We start from the raw sequence: 18,544 nt of genomic DNA on the forward strand, positions 1-18,544 counted from the left end.
GTCTACAAGTAGTCAATGGAAGCGATCGTGACGTCGTAGTACGTTCTCTCAGTGGAGGAGAAGCCACGCTGGTGACAAAATCATGTTGTTAAAGTCAAGTCAGGTCAGTTTGTTTGGTAAACGGCGGGTAGTTTGTAAACTGGGATTCACAACGTGCTTTACACAGTAACAAAGTGCAGAAATAAGACAAATGACTCAATTAACAACAACGCATTCTGACATTTGTCTGACGCCAGAGAAAGTAACCTTTACTCCTGAACACAGAGCAGCTGCAACAACATGCAGCTTGTGGCTACAATTTGAACTTTGTCCTATTGAGCCTCATTTCCACTTCAGCGGAGGATTCTTTTCTTTCTCTCACAAAACAATATACGACACAAATAAACACAAATGAAGATTGATTTCCTTATTGAATTGTGCTGCAAAAGGAAATCCTCGTTTAATGCATTCGAGGGCAGAAACATTGAAGCTGCACTCAAACTGTTATGACTGTTTGGCCTTTTATCAGCTGGAACCAGAGAAAAACACCCACAGACCACAACAAAGAGCCTGTGTTAGCGTGTGTTAACGTGTGTTAACGTGTGTGTGTTAACATGTGTGTGTTAACGTGTGTTAACGTGTGTTAACGTGTGTGTGTTAACGTGTGTTAACGTGTGTTAACGTGTGTTAACGTGTGTTAACGTGTGTGTTAACGTGTGTGTTAACGTGTGTGTGTTAACGTGTGTGTGTGTTAACGTGTGTGTGTGTTAACGTGTGTGTGTTAACGTGTGTTAACGTGTGTGTGTGTGTTAACATGTGTTAACGTGTGTGTGTTAACGTGTGTGTGTTAACGTGTGTGTGTTAACGTGTGTGTGTTAACGTGTGTGTGTGTGTGTGTGTTAACGTGTGTGTGTGTTAACGTGTGTGTTTTAACGTGTGTTAACGTGTGTGTGTTAACGTGTGTGTTTTAACGTGTGTTAACGTGTGTGTGTTAACGTGTGTGTGTGTTAACGTGTGTGCGTGTGTGTGTTAACGTGTGTGTGTGTTAACGTGTGTTAACGTGTGTGTGTTTTAACGTGTGTTAGTGTGTTAACGTGTGTGTTAGTGTGTGTTAACGTGTGTGTAACGTGTGTGTGTGTGTTAACGTGTGTGTTAGTGTGTTAACGTGTGTGTGTGTTAACGTGTGTGTTAGTGTGTTAACGTGTGTGTGTTAACGTGTGTGTTAGTGTGTGTGTGTGTGTGTTAACGTGTGTGAAGGAACACACACTTTCTTATCTGTCTTATTTTTGTAGTTTTGTCCAGTTTTCTGTTTTACGACTACATCCCGCAGGATTGAAATAAGCTTTCGGGTTAAACCATTTATTTGGAAGTAAGAAATCAATGTTCATGTTCACATTTTTACCTGTAAACGTAAAGTACACATAAATGTGTCTAAAATCAGAAGATGAAAGAAAACAAAAAGCCAAAGTTTAGAAAACAAGGTCCAGGTAGAAAATGCTGAAGGAGACCAAGCAAAGGAGCATTCCTTCTCTTTCTCGACGTGTTTGTTGACTAAACAGAGATGCTGTTGTGCATGTAAACAACATGCATGTCTGAACACAAAGAGAGCGGTGGGCTCTGTTGTTTCCACGAGACCCTTGCCCTCTTTTTCCAAGTTTCCCCGTTTTAAAAACCACCCACTCGCTCATGAATATTCATCCCCTCACCTCATTACTATTCTCCCCTGGCGGTGCGGTTCCAGGTGCCGGCGGCGGTCGAGGGCTGCAGGAAGGGCGGAGTGCAGATTTGTCCTGTCGACCCTCATTTACCTCCGGGGGGGGGTCATGAACAGGACGTGCTCTCGGACTCTGCATTAAGAGTCTCATACTTCTGATATGCAAGCACATAAGAGACCAACAACCAAACATGCAGCTTCGTATGCAGCAAAATAGCTTCAAAAGAACAAAGCCGGCACAAAGACCAGCGTCTTACACGAACACACAAGTTCATACCGAATCTACAGAATTCACTTCGCTTCAACGTCTTCAATCAAAGATTACGATCAAGAGTTTAATTCAGCTCTAACTTAGATGACTCAAAGTAGTGATGATTAATTACTTCGAAAAGTTTGGATTGGGCTTTTATTTGTTGTATATGATATGTAGGTAAAGGGATTTTTTTTGACGTAAGCCAAGTTTACGCGCCTCATATTGAGTTCCATGTTGGTTAACGCTCCTGTCTTTGTTCCTCTATCTCAGGCTCCGCCAACGGCAGATACTGCTGCTCCAAGATCTTTGTCAACCACCGCTGCTTCTCAGGACCCTACCTCAACAAGGGACGCATCGCGGAGCTGCCGCAGGCCGTCGGGCCCGGGAAATGCACGCTGGTCCTCAAAGAGGTGGGCTGATGTTAGAAGCGGGGGGGGGGGGGCGACAGAGATTGAGACGGGGGGGGGGGGGGGGGGGGGGGGGAGACAGCGATGTCTTGTTAGCCACCTGCAGTTTCCCAGCAGTGCCTTCATTTAGACGTGAGGAGCTGTCAGTCAAGTGTGTTTACACGTACACACCGCTCAGCAGAAACAGCCTCCTAATTTCTCCAGAGACTGTGTGTGTGTGTGTGTGTGCGTGTCCGTGATTTGTAAAGACGACTGATCTGCGTTTGTCCTCCCATCGTGTCTGTGTGTGTTTTTTTAAATTGTTGAACCAGGACTCGTTGTGTTTTTCTTATATCTGCGCTCGCTGCCTGCAGCTGCTGAGCATGCTGATCAACGCCGCCTACAAGCCGGGACGAGTCCTGAAGGAGCTGCAGGAGCTGGAGGATCAGAGCTGGGACTGCCAGGAGGAGACCCTCAAAGCCAAGTGAGGACGAAAACCCGAGAGAACGTTCAGTGAAATAGGATAACTCAATTCAATATGTTTTGTATAAATCTGCCTCGGAGGGCTTTACAATCTGTACAACGTACGACATCGGCACAGGAAAAACTCCCCAAAGAAACCCTGAAGGGGAGCGACAGAGGAGAGATCCCTCTGGACGGACAGAAGCGTGATCGAGGTCATGTTTACAATAACATAACAGCTACAACACATTCAACAAATGCGATATAAATGATTCATATCATGAGAGTATGATGCAAATAGTACGACTACCAATAACTACGAATAATGTTCTTCTTTACGATGACGACCTGGCCATTATTAATAACAATAATAATGGATCGGATCCACCCCCGTGTGATTGGGTCACCGCAGTGGTTTCTGTGAGGTTTGCATTTTTCCTCCACTGCACAGAGCCAAATTATTCCACAGCTCCAGGCGGCGTGCTGCCCCCAGGAGTCTGTCTAAATCTCTACGTACTCAAGAGAAAAAGCTATTTGAAATATTTGGTGACCTTTAACCTATGATAAAATGTCTTCAGTTTATTATTTAACGGATCAAAGGAAGCTTGTTTTGCTTCATTCAATCTCTTACTTTACACGTGAAACCTAAAAACAAACAAAGAGCAGACAGTCTGCAGATATAATCTCAGATTTAAGTCACATCCTCGAGCGCTGCCAACAGGTCAGCTCGTCCTCCGTAACCTTCGGCATTAAGACGGCAGATTGGGGAATCGACCCCGCGTCGCTCTGCTGATTGAGCCGAGTTCACTCCCACATCATAACCGCGCGGGCAAATCATCGCTTTGATGGATTACAGTTTCATTACGCATTGTTCTCATGAATAAAAGTCGAATCACCGACTGACTGTCTCTTCTTCCTCCTCTTCCTCCTCCTCCCCTCAGATATAAAGGGAAAACCTATCGCTCCACCATCCGGATAGTCCGCCTCGCAGACCAGATCCCAGACTTCTGCCGCAAGGTGTGCGTGAAGCTGCAGTGCTGCTCGAAGCTCTTCAGCCCCGTCCTCGTCACCGACAAGTGCCCGGAGAACTGCTCCGTTCAGACCAAAACCAAATACAGTGAGTCCCCGTCGCTAGACGCATCACTTCCTGCGCCACCGCGACGGAGGTGACCCCAAGTTGTGACGCTGCACGAGTGTGTGATTGCCTCTGATGGGTAGCTATGGATTTGTTTGGGGGGAGTTTCTTTGTAAACATCTGCTGTGTGCGTCCGCAGCTTATTACTATGGGAAGAAGAGGAAGCTGTCCAAGCCGATGGCGGGAGAGGAGGCGGCGGAGGGAGACCTGGCCAAGCCGACGCGCCGCAGGAAGAAGAGGAAAGCCATCTTTGTGCAGAAGAAGAGACGCTCGTCCGCCGTGGACTACACGGCCGCCGGCTCACCGCAGGTTAGAGAACACGCCTCTTCCTCCCTGACAGTCAGAGTCCAGGGTTTAAATATAAACGGCCCGACATGTGACGGCAAGAAGAGGAGCTTTTAATTGAGTTTACACCAATTAAAGGCCCTCGGTTTTGGTTTTATGTCGTACAAACAAAAAAATGTTCCTAACTGTGTGATGAGTTATTGTTTCGTGGGTGTTTTTATACGTTTGTTACGACTAACAGGTGGAGTGTTTACTGGTCAGACCGCTTAGCAGCTGGTGTTGGTCACCAGCGTGATTAAATGACGTGATTGAGCCGAGTAGGGCATTTTATCAATTCATTGTTGGATCCACCGGCAGCTCTTTTGACAATGGATTAATAATTTGAGTACAAGCAGAATTGCTAAAGATTAGTTTGTATCCGCTTCTCAAATGTTCTCTTTTCTCTCCTTCGTATCGTTCAAACATAATAACTTCAGGTTGTGGATTGTTGATTCGACAAAACAAGACTCAAACATTTATAGACGCCATCTGGAGCTGTTGGAAACGGAGATGGGCATTTTATTGGATTTAATTGTCGCCTAATTGTTTTGTTCGACCAACAGGCCAAAACCCAAACATGTTATAAAAATGAGTAAAAGCTCCCAAATAACAAGCAACAAAGTCATGTTTTGGCATTTTTGCATTTTTAGTTCTAGAGCTTGAAGAGTTTTGGTTTTATGGAATTTTATTGAATTCAAAACTAGTCTGAAATGATTTTAATGAATCCATATCAAATGTATTGAGGTTCAGCTTTCATCGATTTTGAACAACAAGAGTTATCAATTCATGAAGTTTATTATTTGAGCACTAAAGAACCAAAAACCTGAATGTTTCTGTGCTATTAAAAACAGTGAGAGACTCGAGTGGATTTTAGTAAATCTGGGCTTGGAACCAAACTCCAGGTAGAGACGTTTCCACTGAGCACCGAGGAGAACCGTGGAACTCAAGAGGACAACACGAGGACAACACGAGGACAACACGAGTCCAACACGAGGACAACACGAGTCCTCTCGAACGTCACTTCCGAGGAACTTCAGACCAACCTCAGCTGTTAGTGCGCAGCTCAAACGTCTCCTCCTGCGACATCAGTGGAGCCGGAAAGTGCTCAAGTTCTACCATCGTTTTAACAGACTTAGAGAAAAAGAAACGGCTGCTTTATTTTGTTGTTTTTTCACAAAAACATCCCTTTTAACCGAACAGTAGTGTCATTAGAATACTGACAAGCGTCTAAATACGTGTGTCTCCTGATTAAAAGATGAACAACAGAAACACTTTGACTGGAATCATCTAGTTTACATGTAAAGTGTATCTAAAAATGAAGATCCATTTAAATCGGTTGAAGTGAATAAAAGTCAGCGTGAAAGTGATGATGTCTGCAGGATTGATGATATTTTAGGAGCTCAGAACAACTGAAGTACATGAAACAAAGAGTTTTAAAACCCTTACGATTGGTTTGAAGTGATTTCTAGAGCAGCGGCGTTTTGAGGTCTGGTCTCTGAGCCTTTCTTCCTCCCTCAGGACAGTGAGGAGGACGAAGAGATGGCGTTGCAGTCGGGCAGCGAAGGCACCAGCTCGGAGCCCCGCGAGGACCACACCGACGCCTCCTCGGTGGAGGTGACCAGCAGCCGGCCTCGCCGGGCCGCGACGCTGCGCAGGACCTTCGGTGCCGGCAACGCGGCGGGCAGCCAGGAGGCCGCCGAGAGCCGCAGGAGGTCGACCCGCTCGCTGTCGGCTCACAACCAGAACAACAAGTACCAGCCGCCCAAAGGACACGACATGCAGGTAAAGACAGGCGGAGGCTCCCGTCCACATTTAGACTGAATTAGTTGAGCGATGAACAAATAAATGTGTTTGTGATTCTGTAACTGACGTGTGTGTGTGTGTGTGTGTGTGTGTGTGTGTGTGTGTGTGTGTGTGTGTGTGTGTGTGTGTGTGTGTGTGTGTGTGTGTGTGTGTGTGTGTGTGTGTGTGTGTGTGTGTGTGTGTGTGTGTGTGTGTGTGTGTGTGTGTGTGTGTGTGTCAGGTGGAGGAGGAGGGTCAGCTGGTTTTGGACAGTAATCCTCTAGAGTGGAGCGTAGACAAAGTCGTTCAGTTTATCAACTGTACTGACTGTGCGTCCCTCGCCAACATCTTCCAGGAGCAGGTACACACACACACACACACACACACACACACACACACAACCAATATTTGTATTTTATTACAGCACCAGATATCAGGAGGAGTGTTTGATTAGATATTTATTCGGCTCATGACGTCCAATGAGCCTGACAACACGGTTCATTATTTTAGGTTTGTTTAAAGATAAATTTAACTTGGTTGATTATTTTTTTTTTATGATTTCCTCGGCTGGACTAAAGGTCAAGAGGATCTAGTTTTCTATTCACTGTATAAATAGCATCTTTTTGCAGCACGAACTACAAAAACCATCGGTGGTAAAGAGTGGAACACACGCCCGTCGGCCAGTTTAAGTGCCGGAGCGGAACCGTTCTGTGTTTAAACGTTTGTGTGCGTCTCTTCCTGTGCAGGACATCGACGGCCAGGCCCTGCTGCTGCTCACGCTGCCCACCGTACAGGAGTGCATGGACCTGAAGCTCGGCCCCGCCATCAAGCTGTGTCACCAGATCGAGCGCGTCAAGGTGGCCTTTTACAGACAGTACGCCAACTGAACCAGACGAAGAGCCGCGGGGGTCCCGTTGGATCCTCCTGGTGGAGAGGTTTCTTCCGGGCAATGCGGAGTTCTTCTTTACGTGCAAGAAGAAGGGATATTTTTCTGGAGCGGTTGACGTTGGAAAAAGCACAAACTGAGGAGACGGTTTCCTTTACGAGATGCTGAAGGATTCATTTCTGGGATAATGTGATGCAGAACAGAAAGACATCGGAGTCGACCCGTGAAGGAGTTATCACGAGGACAGCCGAGGACATTTGTGTTTCTTACTCTTCATTTCCATTTCATTTGTGATAGAGGAGCATTATAGCATTTAATTATTGACCATAAAGAGTTTTTCCCTTTTTGTGTGACATTATTGGTTCTGGAAAAATATATTTGAAAGTATTTAACAAACCAAGAAGTAATATATTTGAAATATTTATTGTTTGTGAGGAGTAATCTCTTTGGATTCAGAATATAATTGATCAGTTGTATAATAATGTCAACAATAACTCATTTTTTCCGCTGAAACAAACCCCGAAAAGAACAGGATGTGCATTCAGTGAGATTTACACATTTTGTGTCGATGGAGGAAGACGTCGTCCTCTGAAGAACTTTGTCGTGTCGCTCACTTCTCATCGTTACAATCACATGAGAAACAATCATCGAAGCTATTTTGTGTCCATCTATGCAAACGTGTTGCAGATATTTTTGATAAGTGAGAAAATAAATTTCTATTGATTTTTTATCTGTTTGGTATGAATTGTTACGAGGACATCGATGGTGACAGCACAATGTGTTTTACAGGATCACTAAAGCAAAAGTCCCTCTGATTGTTTAAGACAACATTTCTGATGAGCTAGTAACAGTTTAGGACATTTTATTGGCTTATTAACAGGAATTACTTTGAACCATTTCAAGCAAATAACCCCCGCGGCTAACTGTAGAAACCCGTTTCTGCATTTGTGAAGCCGCAGTTGTGACGAGGAGGATGAAGGGTTAACAGATGCCCTCCTCAACATGGTGAGATTATGGGAAGTCAGACCCGTCTGTGGTGAACAGAACAAACTGTGATGCACAAAGTCTCAGATGAAGAGGAACCTCACTCCTCTGCTGCTGCAGTCAAACACCAACACCAGTTTAACTCGCTTATCATTTAGACGTTACAACTGAATCATTAACTGATGGAGTGTGAGTATCATCATTGCAGTGTGTAGCATTGCATCGGACTTAAAGTTAGTGTGTGGTGCCGGAACCAGGACTGAGCGGGTCAGACTAACGGACCCTGCTGCAGCTCAACGAGAGGGTTTCTAAACGGACTCTGGTTCTTGGAAACACGACCGCTTTTGTCCACAGCGGCCGCCAAAGTCAACACAACGTGAAAGTTCCTCGTGGTAACTTTGAGAAAACATGTATAAGACACAAAACTGCTTTTAGAGGCTGTTGTAATAAATGGTTGTTCAGGTAATAAGTGGTGCTGGAGGCTAAAACAGTGATTCTCAACCAGGAAGTAATTCTGCAGTTAAAAGTGATGGATAAATGGCTGCAGTAGTTGGTTCAAATGTAATCGATGATATTGTGGCAGTAGAAGTAAAATTGCCCACTTATGTAAACATTGAAAGTTTGATTGTATGACAATATCAATATGACAAATAAACATTTTAAAATCAATTGAAATGAACACATGGAACATGACACATGGTGTCAATGAACGGTTGCTTGAGTTCATCTCACAGGGCGGTAAAGTAACAAAACCCTTACTCATAAAACCAGTATGGTTTTGAGACGTGAATAAACAAATAACTGGTACTTTTCTTAACTTATTCCGCGGCACCAGAATAAACAGGCAGCCTTGATAGACACTAATGTATTCCACAAAAACCAGACGGAGCAATTACACATGACATGAGACAAAGCAAACAGCCACGAGAGCAGAAACAGGTTTGAGATTTGAGGCGTGTAAACAAAAGCTGCAATTTATCTCCTCCCCTTGAAATTACAAATGTCTTTTCATTCAAAGAGTATCGACGCGAGCTCAGAAATCCTGCCATGAAGTTATAATCCTTCACTCAACAGACACTTACGAGCGTACTTGGGGTTAGTCACGTTTATTTACGCTGGTGTTTAAACGGGGTTGGTTGGCTGAGCAGATGTGCTTTTACAGCGACACCCTGTTAAATAAACAGAACAACAAAACAAGACCGAGAACAAACGGAACCATAAAAGAAAAGCAGTTACAGGAATGAGGAGGTTACAGATTATTCCACCACACCAGTGTACTCGCGGTAACATCTTTTTTTACTCAACTCTTTTTCAACCAAATAATCCCGAAAAAGCTTTTCTTTCCAGAGCTTTCAAGTCTTTTCGATTATTTCTTAAACTATTTTCAGGTCCAGAATCACTTTTTGGTTTGAGGTTGTTATTGTTTTATGCAACTATTTGTTATTTAATTAAGCTGATACAAAACCTGAATCTTTTTCTTTCTTATCTTTATTCTCAGAAATGTAAAAACGTCTTTCCATTTAACAAAGAATACAAAGTTCTCAAATGTTGGATTTCGTCGCAAAAGCGGACTTTTGCCGAAATTAAATCGTCTAAAACTGCCAAAAATATTTGATTAAAATGAGTAACTAATTGATTTATATCAAAGAAGCCGAACTTCTCAGCCTGAATAAAACAGATGAATCTTACTAGAAATCTGATGCCGGCTTTTGATAAAGACACTTCATTTGGCATCAAAGTGCATTGAGGTTTGATCTCCAAGCATCAGTGGTTTAAGTAAATCCATCCTGCTTTGAGGTTTGATGGACGTAAAACAATCCTCGATTTCAAATGAAAAAAGCTAAATGATGATCATTTTGTATGCATGTATTTTTCTTCGTTCCCCTGACATAAAATAACAGGTTTGAGTATTTCTAACATCTCCCTCACACAACAACACGCTCATCTTTTTAGGAGCGCTCTCGGAGCAAAATTGCTAAAAGAAAATGAAAGGATGGCGGTGGATGTGACAGGCTCCGGTTCATCAAACAAAGTGAAATGGAAAAAGAAAACCCGTCAGCGGCAACGTGAAAACTCTACCGACGAGACGCCGGCGCCGTTAGGACGGCGTTGTGTTTGCGGAACGGCTTCTGGTGGCAAAATAGAAGAAATCGCCCTTCAGCGCGGCTGTTTCGTGTCGCTACATAATTGGCGGTAATGCCGCGTTAAGTCATGCGTGCGGCACGTGGCCCTCTTTGTTGATTCATCTACACCGTTCGCTGTGTGACATTAGCCGACGGAAATTCATAAAGGCGGTGATTCACATTCAGAGTGTATTCGGCGGTGAGATGTGTCGTGCCCCACCAGCTCTCCGTGGTGCAGCTGAATTCATTTAATAGCTTTCTCTCTCTCACACACACACACACACACAAACTCTCACACTTTGTATTGAGTCACTCTGAAAAAGCTGCTACCTTATACTGTTGCTTGGCAACCTCATCATCAAACGTCCGCTTTGCATGATTCCTGCCGTGTTGTTTGTGGATTTTCAGAACAAGTCCTGACAGCGGAGGAGTAAACAGACATTTGTGGTATTAAAAGAGAAGCCTGAACCAGAGCAGACGGGCTCTTTGTGTTTCATATTCAGCTTGATGTGAGGTTTCAGACAACACTGACTGGAGATCAGGTGTCATGTCGTCTGACTGATCGGTCAAAAGCTCGTCTTTGTCTTCGTCAGAAGGAACGGGCCGTCGCTGACATGCAGCTCGGCTGATATTTGCCATTTCGGACAACTTGACATCAGCGATTCTGTGCAGCACACTTTGACACAGCGCACCGTGCAGCCGACGTCTTTTAACATTCAGCGTTTGTCGGCAGATAAACAACAAGAAAGTCCAAAATGACGCGAATGTTTGGCTTCCAGAAACACAGTCTTTAGTCTTTGGCATCATATGAACATATTAAAACAGTAATGAGCGTAATAGTTCACTCTGCATCTTGGAAACAGCAGCTTGTAACACATCTAAAGTGGAAACTTTCCCCCCTCTCGTGTTTCCAAATGGTATTCCCATTGCTAGAAAAACAAATGCACTGTAATTCGTGGATATTCCATGAAAGCAAATCGTATGTAATCCACATAATCATTAACCAGGAAGTGTAAAAACTGCAAAAAAGTCAAGCTGGGCAAGCGGTACGGGACTACGTTGATTTTTTTGTCACGTGACTTGCGTACTTAAGTAACGCCGCTTAGCTATTTTAACCCAAACCACGATCTTTTCAAAAACATAACGAAGTAGTTTTGTTGCCGAAACCTGACCAAGTTATTTCCCGTGAAGACGTAATTTCATCTTGAAAAGACCGCATGCATGCAACGAGCTGAAACCGACACGTGTCGCTGGACTTCCGTAGAAAAACACGAACAAATGAGCAATAACTTTTCGCAAGACAACATCTGAACCGTTGCATGAGGATATGTTGCACAAAGAACATCCATTTTCCTCAGAGACCAACAAATACCGAACACACTGGGATTTTCCACCGGCTACTCTTCCGGGGATAGTGACGGAAAAAACGTCGGCAACTGGGGATAGCTACCGATAGCTACCGGGAAAAACAAAAGCGCTATCCTCTTCCTGTTTGGGTTAAACACAACACAGCACAGTCAAAATGTAAACACATATAAACAATATAGTAATAAATATTCAGTGTATAAGAAGCAATATTGACACCAGTGCAAAATAAAAGTGCGATAAATTTAGCAAATGAATTCAACTGAAATGGAAAGAGAAAATACAACATGAGAAAGAAAGCAAGAGTAATGATATGAAGTGTATCAGAGGTAAAACCGACAGCGTTGTGTTCCTGCACATTTATCAGAGTTACTGATTCCTAATGGAGATTTATTGTGAAATTCTATAGAATCTAAAATAGAGAAACCACTAAATCATGAAGCCGAACGTCAAGGCCGTTCAGCAGAGACCAAGAATGCAATGACCAGAATGCAAAGCAGTCGGAGGGCATGTTGTGGTATGTATGACACAGTTAACTGGAAAAATACTTCTCCTTCCTCCTACGGACCGAACCCACAGCACAGTGGAACAAACTCCGTCTGTCTGTGGGCTAGCAGAGGGACTCTGGGTAATGTAGGAAATCAGTACAATTGAGTCCACCGTTAAAAAAGTCTCTTTAAATACAGTTATTCGATGCTTTCACAGTATCCCGCATCGGCTCAGCGACGAGCTTCAAGGGCTCTGCTGTGGGTGAGTCTGAGAGGAAAGAAAGAGGAAGGGTGGGAGGAGGAGGAGGAGGAGGAGGAGGAGGAGGAGGGGTGAGGGGGAGGAGGAGGAGGAGGAGGGAGAGCGAGGGAGGTCTGGTGGTTGGAAAGGAGAACGATACAGAAAGTGTTGAGACGTCAGTTTGTGGATTCATGTTGTCCTTTTGTCAAAAATGACATCTATTATTATATTATTCCATGAGACTCATGACTCACGTCTGATGTTTTTAATACTTTAAAGGAACATTTTGTGACTGAATGTGCCCGTAAAGAACAGTGTTTTACAAAGTTTTTGTCTTTTTGCTGTCAACATATTTATTGAAAATTCATTTATTTAACTATTTTATTTATTCTGAATGTAAAGCTGCTAACTGAGGCTCAGTCAATTAGTCCACTCATGGGTCGTTTTATTTAGTCGGCTAATATTTCTTCAGTCAAATATTATTCATAATTCATAATTAGTCATTAACATCAACAAATAAAAATAAAGCAACACTTTGGGTCTTGAGCTCTCATCTCCTGGTTACAGGTCCGGTGTTTGTGTGACTCACCCCACCTCTCTCTCACACTTTATACTACGTCACTTCTTCAAAACGCTAAACTTCTTGATGAATCGACAGTATCGCACGAGTGTTAGTCGACTGCAAACTCCTTTGGTCGAGGACAGCCCTACTGCCAACGTGCACTCATGCAAAATGTCGTGTATTTGACTTCTCTGTCAAACGGAGAGCTCTGAAAGTCAATAATCCGATCGATACAGCAGCTGACAAAACAATGTAAACTCGACGTCGAGTGTTGGAGTCTGTGTGATATGCCCAGACGCTCCAGAGCAAGAGAACAAGCGTGCCTTGAGGCCAGGATTACACTTTCTCTTGGTTTTACGGGGCGTTTTCAGCTCAAAGACTTTGCTTGTTGCGGAGCTTTCGTCTTTAAAGGTCTTTAAAGCCCCTTCAGACCTTTGATGCTATTAACCTGACAGTAATTTAACATGCTGGTGTAACGTTTGAGGGATGTAACAATCAGACTTTTTGAATCCTGACACAGAGTATGGATCTGATACCGGTGTTTAATTAAGAAATGTTATGCGTTAAGGTAAAAGTCGCTCATGTCCGGATGACTACGAGCCGTCGTTCTACCGGGTAGATGAAGCTTTCTGCCTCTGAAGAAGGTTGAGAGGACTCCTGAGTGGGCGGGGGGGTGAACCCTGAGCTGCGATTGTTTTCTTGGCTGCTGTTTCGTGAGGAGTGAACTGTCGGGCTCGATACGCCTCGATACAATCGAATACAACGCAGGAGCAAACGCAAAACATTCATCTCCTTTATTGCCAAGGACTGCAACAACAACCAGAATGAAACATGCCACGGTTATCCCTGAAGAGTCGAACATTTAAATATCACGTTGTGTTCACCTCTTATCTGCTCAAACGCAACATTAGATCCACTGAAATGTAACAATCTGTCAAACTGAGCAATCGCAGTGACATGACGTCATGAAAACATTATTTTATCAATCAGCAAAACTAAAATACACAATCGTCATGACATCACCTCATCAGTCCACTCAGGAAGTTAAAGATCGGATCAATGATGACAAAAGAAATAACAGGGTGTAAAACGTGAAAACACAATGAAATTGGTATCAATCGACAACAATTTACACTAAAAACACTTTGTGAGACAGGACACAGCTGGATGAAGGTAATTTCAGAGGGTGTGTGTGTGTGTGTGTGTGTGTGTGTGTGTGTGTGTGTGTGTGTGTGTGTGTGTGTGCGTGTGCAGGTATGAGTGAATGTGGGGGAAGGCGAGGTGTATGGTTAACCACAGACTGAGCTCTCTGTCTCTTTCACACACACACACTCACAAACCAACCAATCACTTGCACTGTAGGCTTGAAATCTAGGTCACAGTAACACACACACACACACACGGTGTTAAAGGCTCGAGAGAGAGAGAGAGAGAGAGAGAGAGAGAGAGAGAGAGAGAGAGAGAGAGACAGAGAGAGAGAGGCAGACAGAGAGAGAGAGAGAGAGAGACAGAGAGAGAGAGAGAGAGAGAGAGAGAGAGAGAGAGAGGCAGACAGAGAGAGAGAGAGAGAGACAGAGAGAGAGAGAGAGAGAGAGAGAGAGATTTCATCAGTGTTTCGGGGCTCGCAGCCTCTCACAAGTTGTTCTTTTTTTTGCGAGATGTTGCACAATGTTCTTTTCTGTCGTCTACACAGCGACTCGATGCCTTTCAGCACAAGTCGCTGTGTGAACTTGTGTCAGTCAGCTGTGGGTTGGACGGGTGAGCAGAGACAAGTTGCTCGTGTACGGATGTTCAGGACACACGTCTCTATGGTGATGACTGGTGTTGTACCTTTCATTTGTACCGACCGGGTCAAGAAGTGTCGCTTAATTTCTCTCAAGAATGTTTCGAACATGTTTCGATACTTGAAATGAAACAAACATGTGCTGCAGAAACAATAGTCATGGAAACAGAACTGCTTCTGGCAGCGAGTACAAATATAGAACAACTGTGCAAATAAGGGATGATATAACTTGAATGCATCCATAAACTATAAATAATTCATAATGTGCTTGTTTAGTGGCTGTGGGCTTTAAGTTGACACATGCCCGGGTGGCTTTGATTCGTTTTGCTGTTATGTGCATTTTTTATTTGGGCATTAAAAAACCTGAGAAAGAACAAAAAAAGCACAAATATTGCACAGAAAAAAAAAAGCTTTCACGCTTCCTTGAGGTGTGAAAGTTGTATGAGAGTAGTATTTATTGTAGAACGTACTGTCGGAGGAAGAAGAGCCGTGCTGTAGGGGGGTTATCGTGTTCCATTACTTGTGTAATCTTGTCACATACTCTTCAATATAACTGATGAAATGAGCTTCATAACCCCTGTGTGATGACAATACACAGTCCTAGTGTAAGTGTTCACCTTTGGGAACAGTATATATGTACACATACATGTATATAAGCTTTCAGCTTTGAACTGCATGTGGAAAATGATGCCCAACATATCGAGAATATGTCCCTTTGATGGACAGGTGCGGTGATTTTCAAAACTTAAAGCCATCAAACGTTCGGAAGCTAAATATGTAAAATAATCACGATATTGACTCGTGATACGTTAACCGAGCCCAACACAGATGTCAGCTGTTGTTTTGTGCTCTTGTGTGTTTAAACTTTCTGCTGTAAGTCAGTAAAGGTGAATGGTGCGTGATGTCCATATACAGTTACGTGTTGGACTCTGTCTCCACCGTCTCTCTCCACACAACATGTCATTAAAAGCAGCATCGACACGTTAGAGTTCAGAGAGGCAGCTCAGATACGAAGCCCCTCGTCTCTTCCACTGAGGAACAAGCAGTAAAACTGTCCGTTTCACAGCACAGTAAGAGCAAGCTGCATAATTCAGGAGCTGCAATGGAAATCTTCCCCATGTGATCCTCCACATTTGGCCTGTATCCACAGGAAGATAAAAACAAAGACTTTTATTTCTAAAAAGGGTCCAAAGTAACGCTCCCAAAGTGCATCACCAGCAGCAGCGTTTTTAGACTTTGACTGATTTTCACCCCTGCAGTCCAAACTTCTCCACACTTCCGACCCTCTGGGAATAATCCGTCTGTATTGCTCATGAATTGCACAGAGAGATGCATGTATCCCCTGCATCAACAGATCGCAATCTGGCATCCAGCAAGGCATGTCTCATAAATGATGCGCCGCCTGAGCTTTTGATAAGCTAATAGACGTCTGAGTGTGATTCAGAGGAGAAGAGACGCGATTCACTATTGATTAATGTTTAGCGGCAGACTGAACGGTGGCCTATCTGGAACATCACACCTCTGTTTATACCACGGAGCACTTTCCTCTCTATTGTTCATTATTCATTACTCATCTGGACGGCCTGTGGGACTCCCTCCCATCTGCTTCAGCTCCATTTCCATACGGCCGGATCGGCCGAGCGAGCCGTACATCTGATATGTGGAGAGAGAGAGAGAGAGAGAGAGAGAGAGAGAGAGAGAGAGAGAGAGAGACAGAGAGAGAGAGCGAGAGAGAGAGAGAGAGAGAGAGAGCGAGACAGAGAGAGAGACAGAGAGAGAGAGAGAGAGAGAGAGACAGAGCCAGAGAGAGAGAGAGAGAGAGAGAGCGCGAGAGAGAGACAGAGACAGAGAGAGACAGAGAGAGACAGAGAGAGACAGAGAGAGACAGCGACAGAGAGAGAGAGAGAGAGAGAGACAGCGCGAGAGAGAGAGAGAGACAGAGCGAGAGACACAGAGAGCGAGAGAGAGAGAGCGAGAGAGAGAGAGAGAGAGAGAGAGAGACAGAGAGTATAAATCCATCTCTCTTCTGCTCCCTTCATCTCTCTTTCAAAAGGTAATGCATTCATTGATGTTATCATTGGGGGAATTGATGAAATGATAAAAACTGGAAATAAATTGCTGCTTTGAGCAGAGACAGCAGAGGACTGGGACACAACAGGACCGGTGTGGGAAGAAGGAAGTGTGTTTCGAGTGGGCGGCAGGGGGGGGGGGGGCAATTTTGAAAGAAAAATAAATGTATAATTAGGAGTTGGCCGAGCAGTCTGCCTACGTGGAAAAGTCACACTGAATGATCTGACACAGGAAATGCTAAAAAAAGACACACACAAGTTCTTTTCTCACTTTGCAATTTCAATGTTTTTGCACCTCCAGCTCAGCTTCTTCACGCAGAAGCAAAGTGAAGGTAAAAAGACACGAAGTGGAACAATGGAACTACTTTTAGGAACTGTAATATTTAATATATTCATGCAAAAAAAAACAATAGAAAACCAGTAATTGGGTTTCAGTGCGCCTGCAGAGTTTGATACTTCTGCTGAATTAACTGGATTTGCACCAGAGCTTCTCAACATGGAGCAGCTGGAGACTAGATAGAGCTGGAACGTCAGCGCTTGATATGATTTGTGATAGAAAACAGATTAAATTTCCTCCCTCCGTGTAAAGTAAAGATATTCTTAGATCCACATGAGGACTTGACAGCTTCCTGAGAGAACAGTTGTGTTTTAAATGGGAGCGCTGGAAAACAGCAGGAAAATGCATTCAATGCTGATTTAGAACACGAGACCCTGAACGCCACAGAAACCCTGAAAGATGTTCTTTGAAAATATGGATTGTAATAACGCGAGCTGGCTCGCCGTCTCCTTAAGGACTCGTTCCCTTTGCTCGGCGAGCACGCCTCAAGTGTGAGGATTGTAAATGTGCTGGAGATCAACAGCCAATCAGCTCTCTCTAAAAGACATCGGAAAACGCAAAACTGTCTGTATTTGTTGCATCAGTGCAGGTGGAGGAATGATTGTTTTTTTTAAAGATACATCAAATCTCACCTGGAGCCCTAAAAACACTGACACTGGATCTGCACACGTGGGTGAAATTGCATTGACATTTCGAACAGGAAGTGACTCCAGGTTACATCTTTTCCTTCGCCCTCCGGTGTCATATTGATCTGTGTGGTTCATGCGGTGTGTCATCAATCAAAGTGTCTCGTATCCGTCATATCAGGAGACGTTGACCGACCCGAACCACAGTTTTAATCAGAGACTGAATTGATCCCAGATGTTGTTATCAGCCTCATCGGAATCCGACGACCCGTAATTAACGACACTTTAACATTTTAATGCTTTTTCATGCTGAATAACTTATTTTAAAGAAACTTCTGAGCACATCGCTGGTTGTTGGACTCTTTGCGGAGAAACTCAGTTTTACAGATCGATGAGTCTAATTAAAGGATCACATGTTCCTCTGCAGGTTGAACAAAACCTCTAAAACAGTATTTCGATAATGTTTTAAACCCATTGAGTCATGAAGCTAAAAGCTACTTCTTTAGAATCAACAACAGATATATTTTATGAGTTTATCCGACTGTGAAAATATAAATCTGCAAAGTAAGCAAAAAAACTACAGCAGGCACATAAATTGTAGTGGAGTAAAAAGTATTTGTGCAGTATATTCCCCTCCATACTTGAGCAAAGTGCAGTACTTCAAGCAATAAATACTTATCGTTAACGTTCACCGTTGGAGTTTGACCCGATCGTCCCACGGTCAGTGAGTGGATTATCACCAACAATAATCTCGTGTGTGTGTGTGTGTGTGTGTGTGTGTGTGTGTGTGTGTGTGTGTGTGTGTGTGTGTGTGTTCAGGCCTTAGGGGCAGGGCTGTCAGTAATGTGAGACCCGGCCCGTGTTGATGGTCGGGGGGGTTGGTCTCTGGAGGGTCGATGAGACTCCTCTTCCTCACTGCGTCAGGGAAATGTAAAACCCTCTCTGGAGTCACAGACGACACGCTGGCACGAATAACAAACGACCGCGAGACGCTTCTGGCCGATCCGAAGCTTTCAATATTAGATATCGGAGCGTCAGCGTCATCGAA

General features: G+C 43.9%; 1 protein-coding gene across 1 annotated transcript in view; it reads left to right on the forward strand.

Annotated features, from left to right (window-relative positions):
• sfmbt2 (Scm like with four mbt domains 2) overlaps positions 1 to 7,649 on the forward strand; it is a gene marked incomplete at its 5' end in the record, with an annotated part of 28,016 nt that extends 20,367 nt beyond the window's left edge. The window contains 7 exons of the mRNA XM_079294847.1: positions 2,217 to 2,356; positions 2,707 to 2,816; positions 3,736 to 3,911; positions 4,069 to 4,238; positions 5,772 to 6,035; positions 6,277 to 6,396; positions 6,782 to 7,649. Coding sequence (XP_079150973.1) covers positions 2,217 to 2,356; positions 2,707 to 2,816; positions 3,736 to 3,911; positions 4,069 to 4,238; positions 5,772 to 6,035; positions 6,277 to 6,396; positions 6,782 to 6,922 — 1,121 coding nt within the window. The 3' untranslated portion in view covers positions 6,923 to 7,649. The remainder of the gene's footprint in view (positions 1 to 2,216; positions 2,357 to 2,706; positions 2,817 to 3,735; positions 3,912 to 4,068; positions 4,239 to 5,771; positions 6,036 to 6,276; positions 6,397 to 6,781) is intronic.
• Between the last annotated feature and the right edge of the window lie 10,895 nt (positions 7,650 to 18,544).

The sequence above is a fragment of the Melanostigma gelatinosum genome (assembly GCF_949748355.1).
Source record: "Melanostigma gelatinosum genome assembly, chromosome: 22".
In the NCBI taxonomy this organism is placed as follows: Eukaryota; Metazoa; Chordata; class Actinopteri; order Perciformes; family Zoarcidae; genus Melanostigma; species Melanostigma gelatinosum.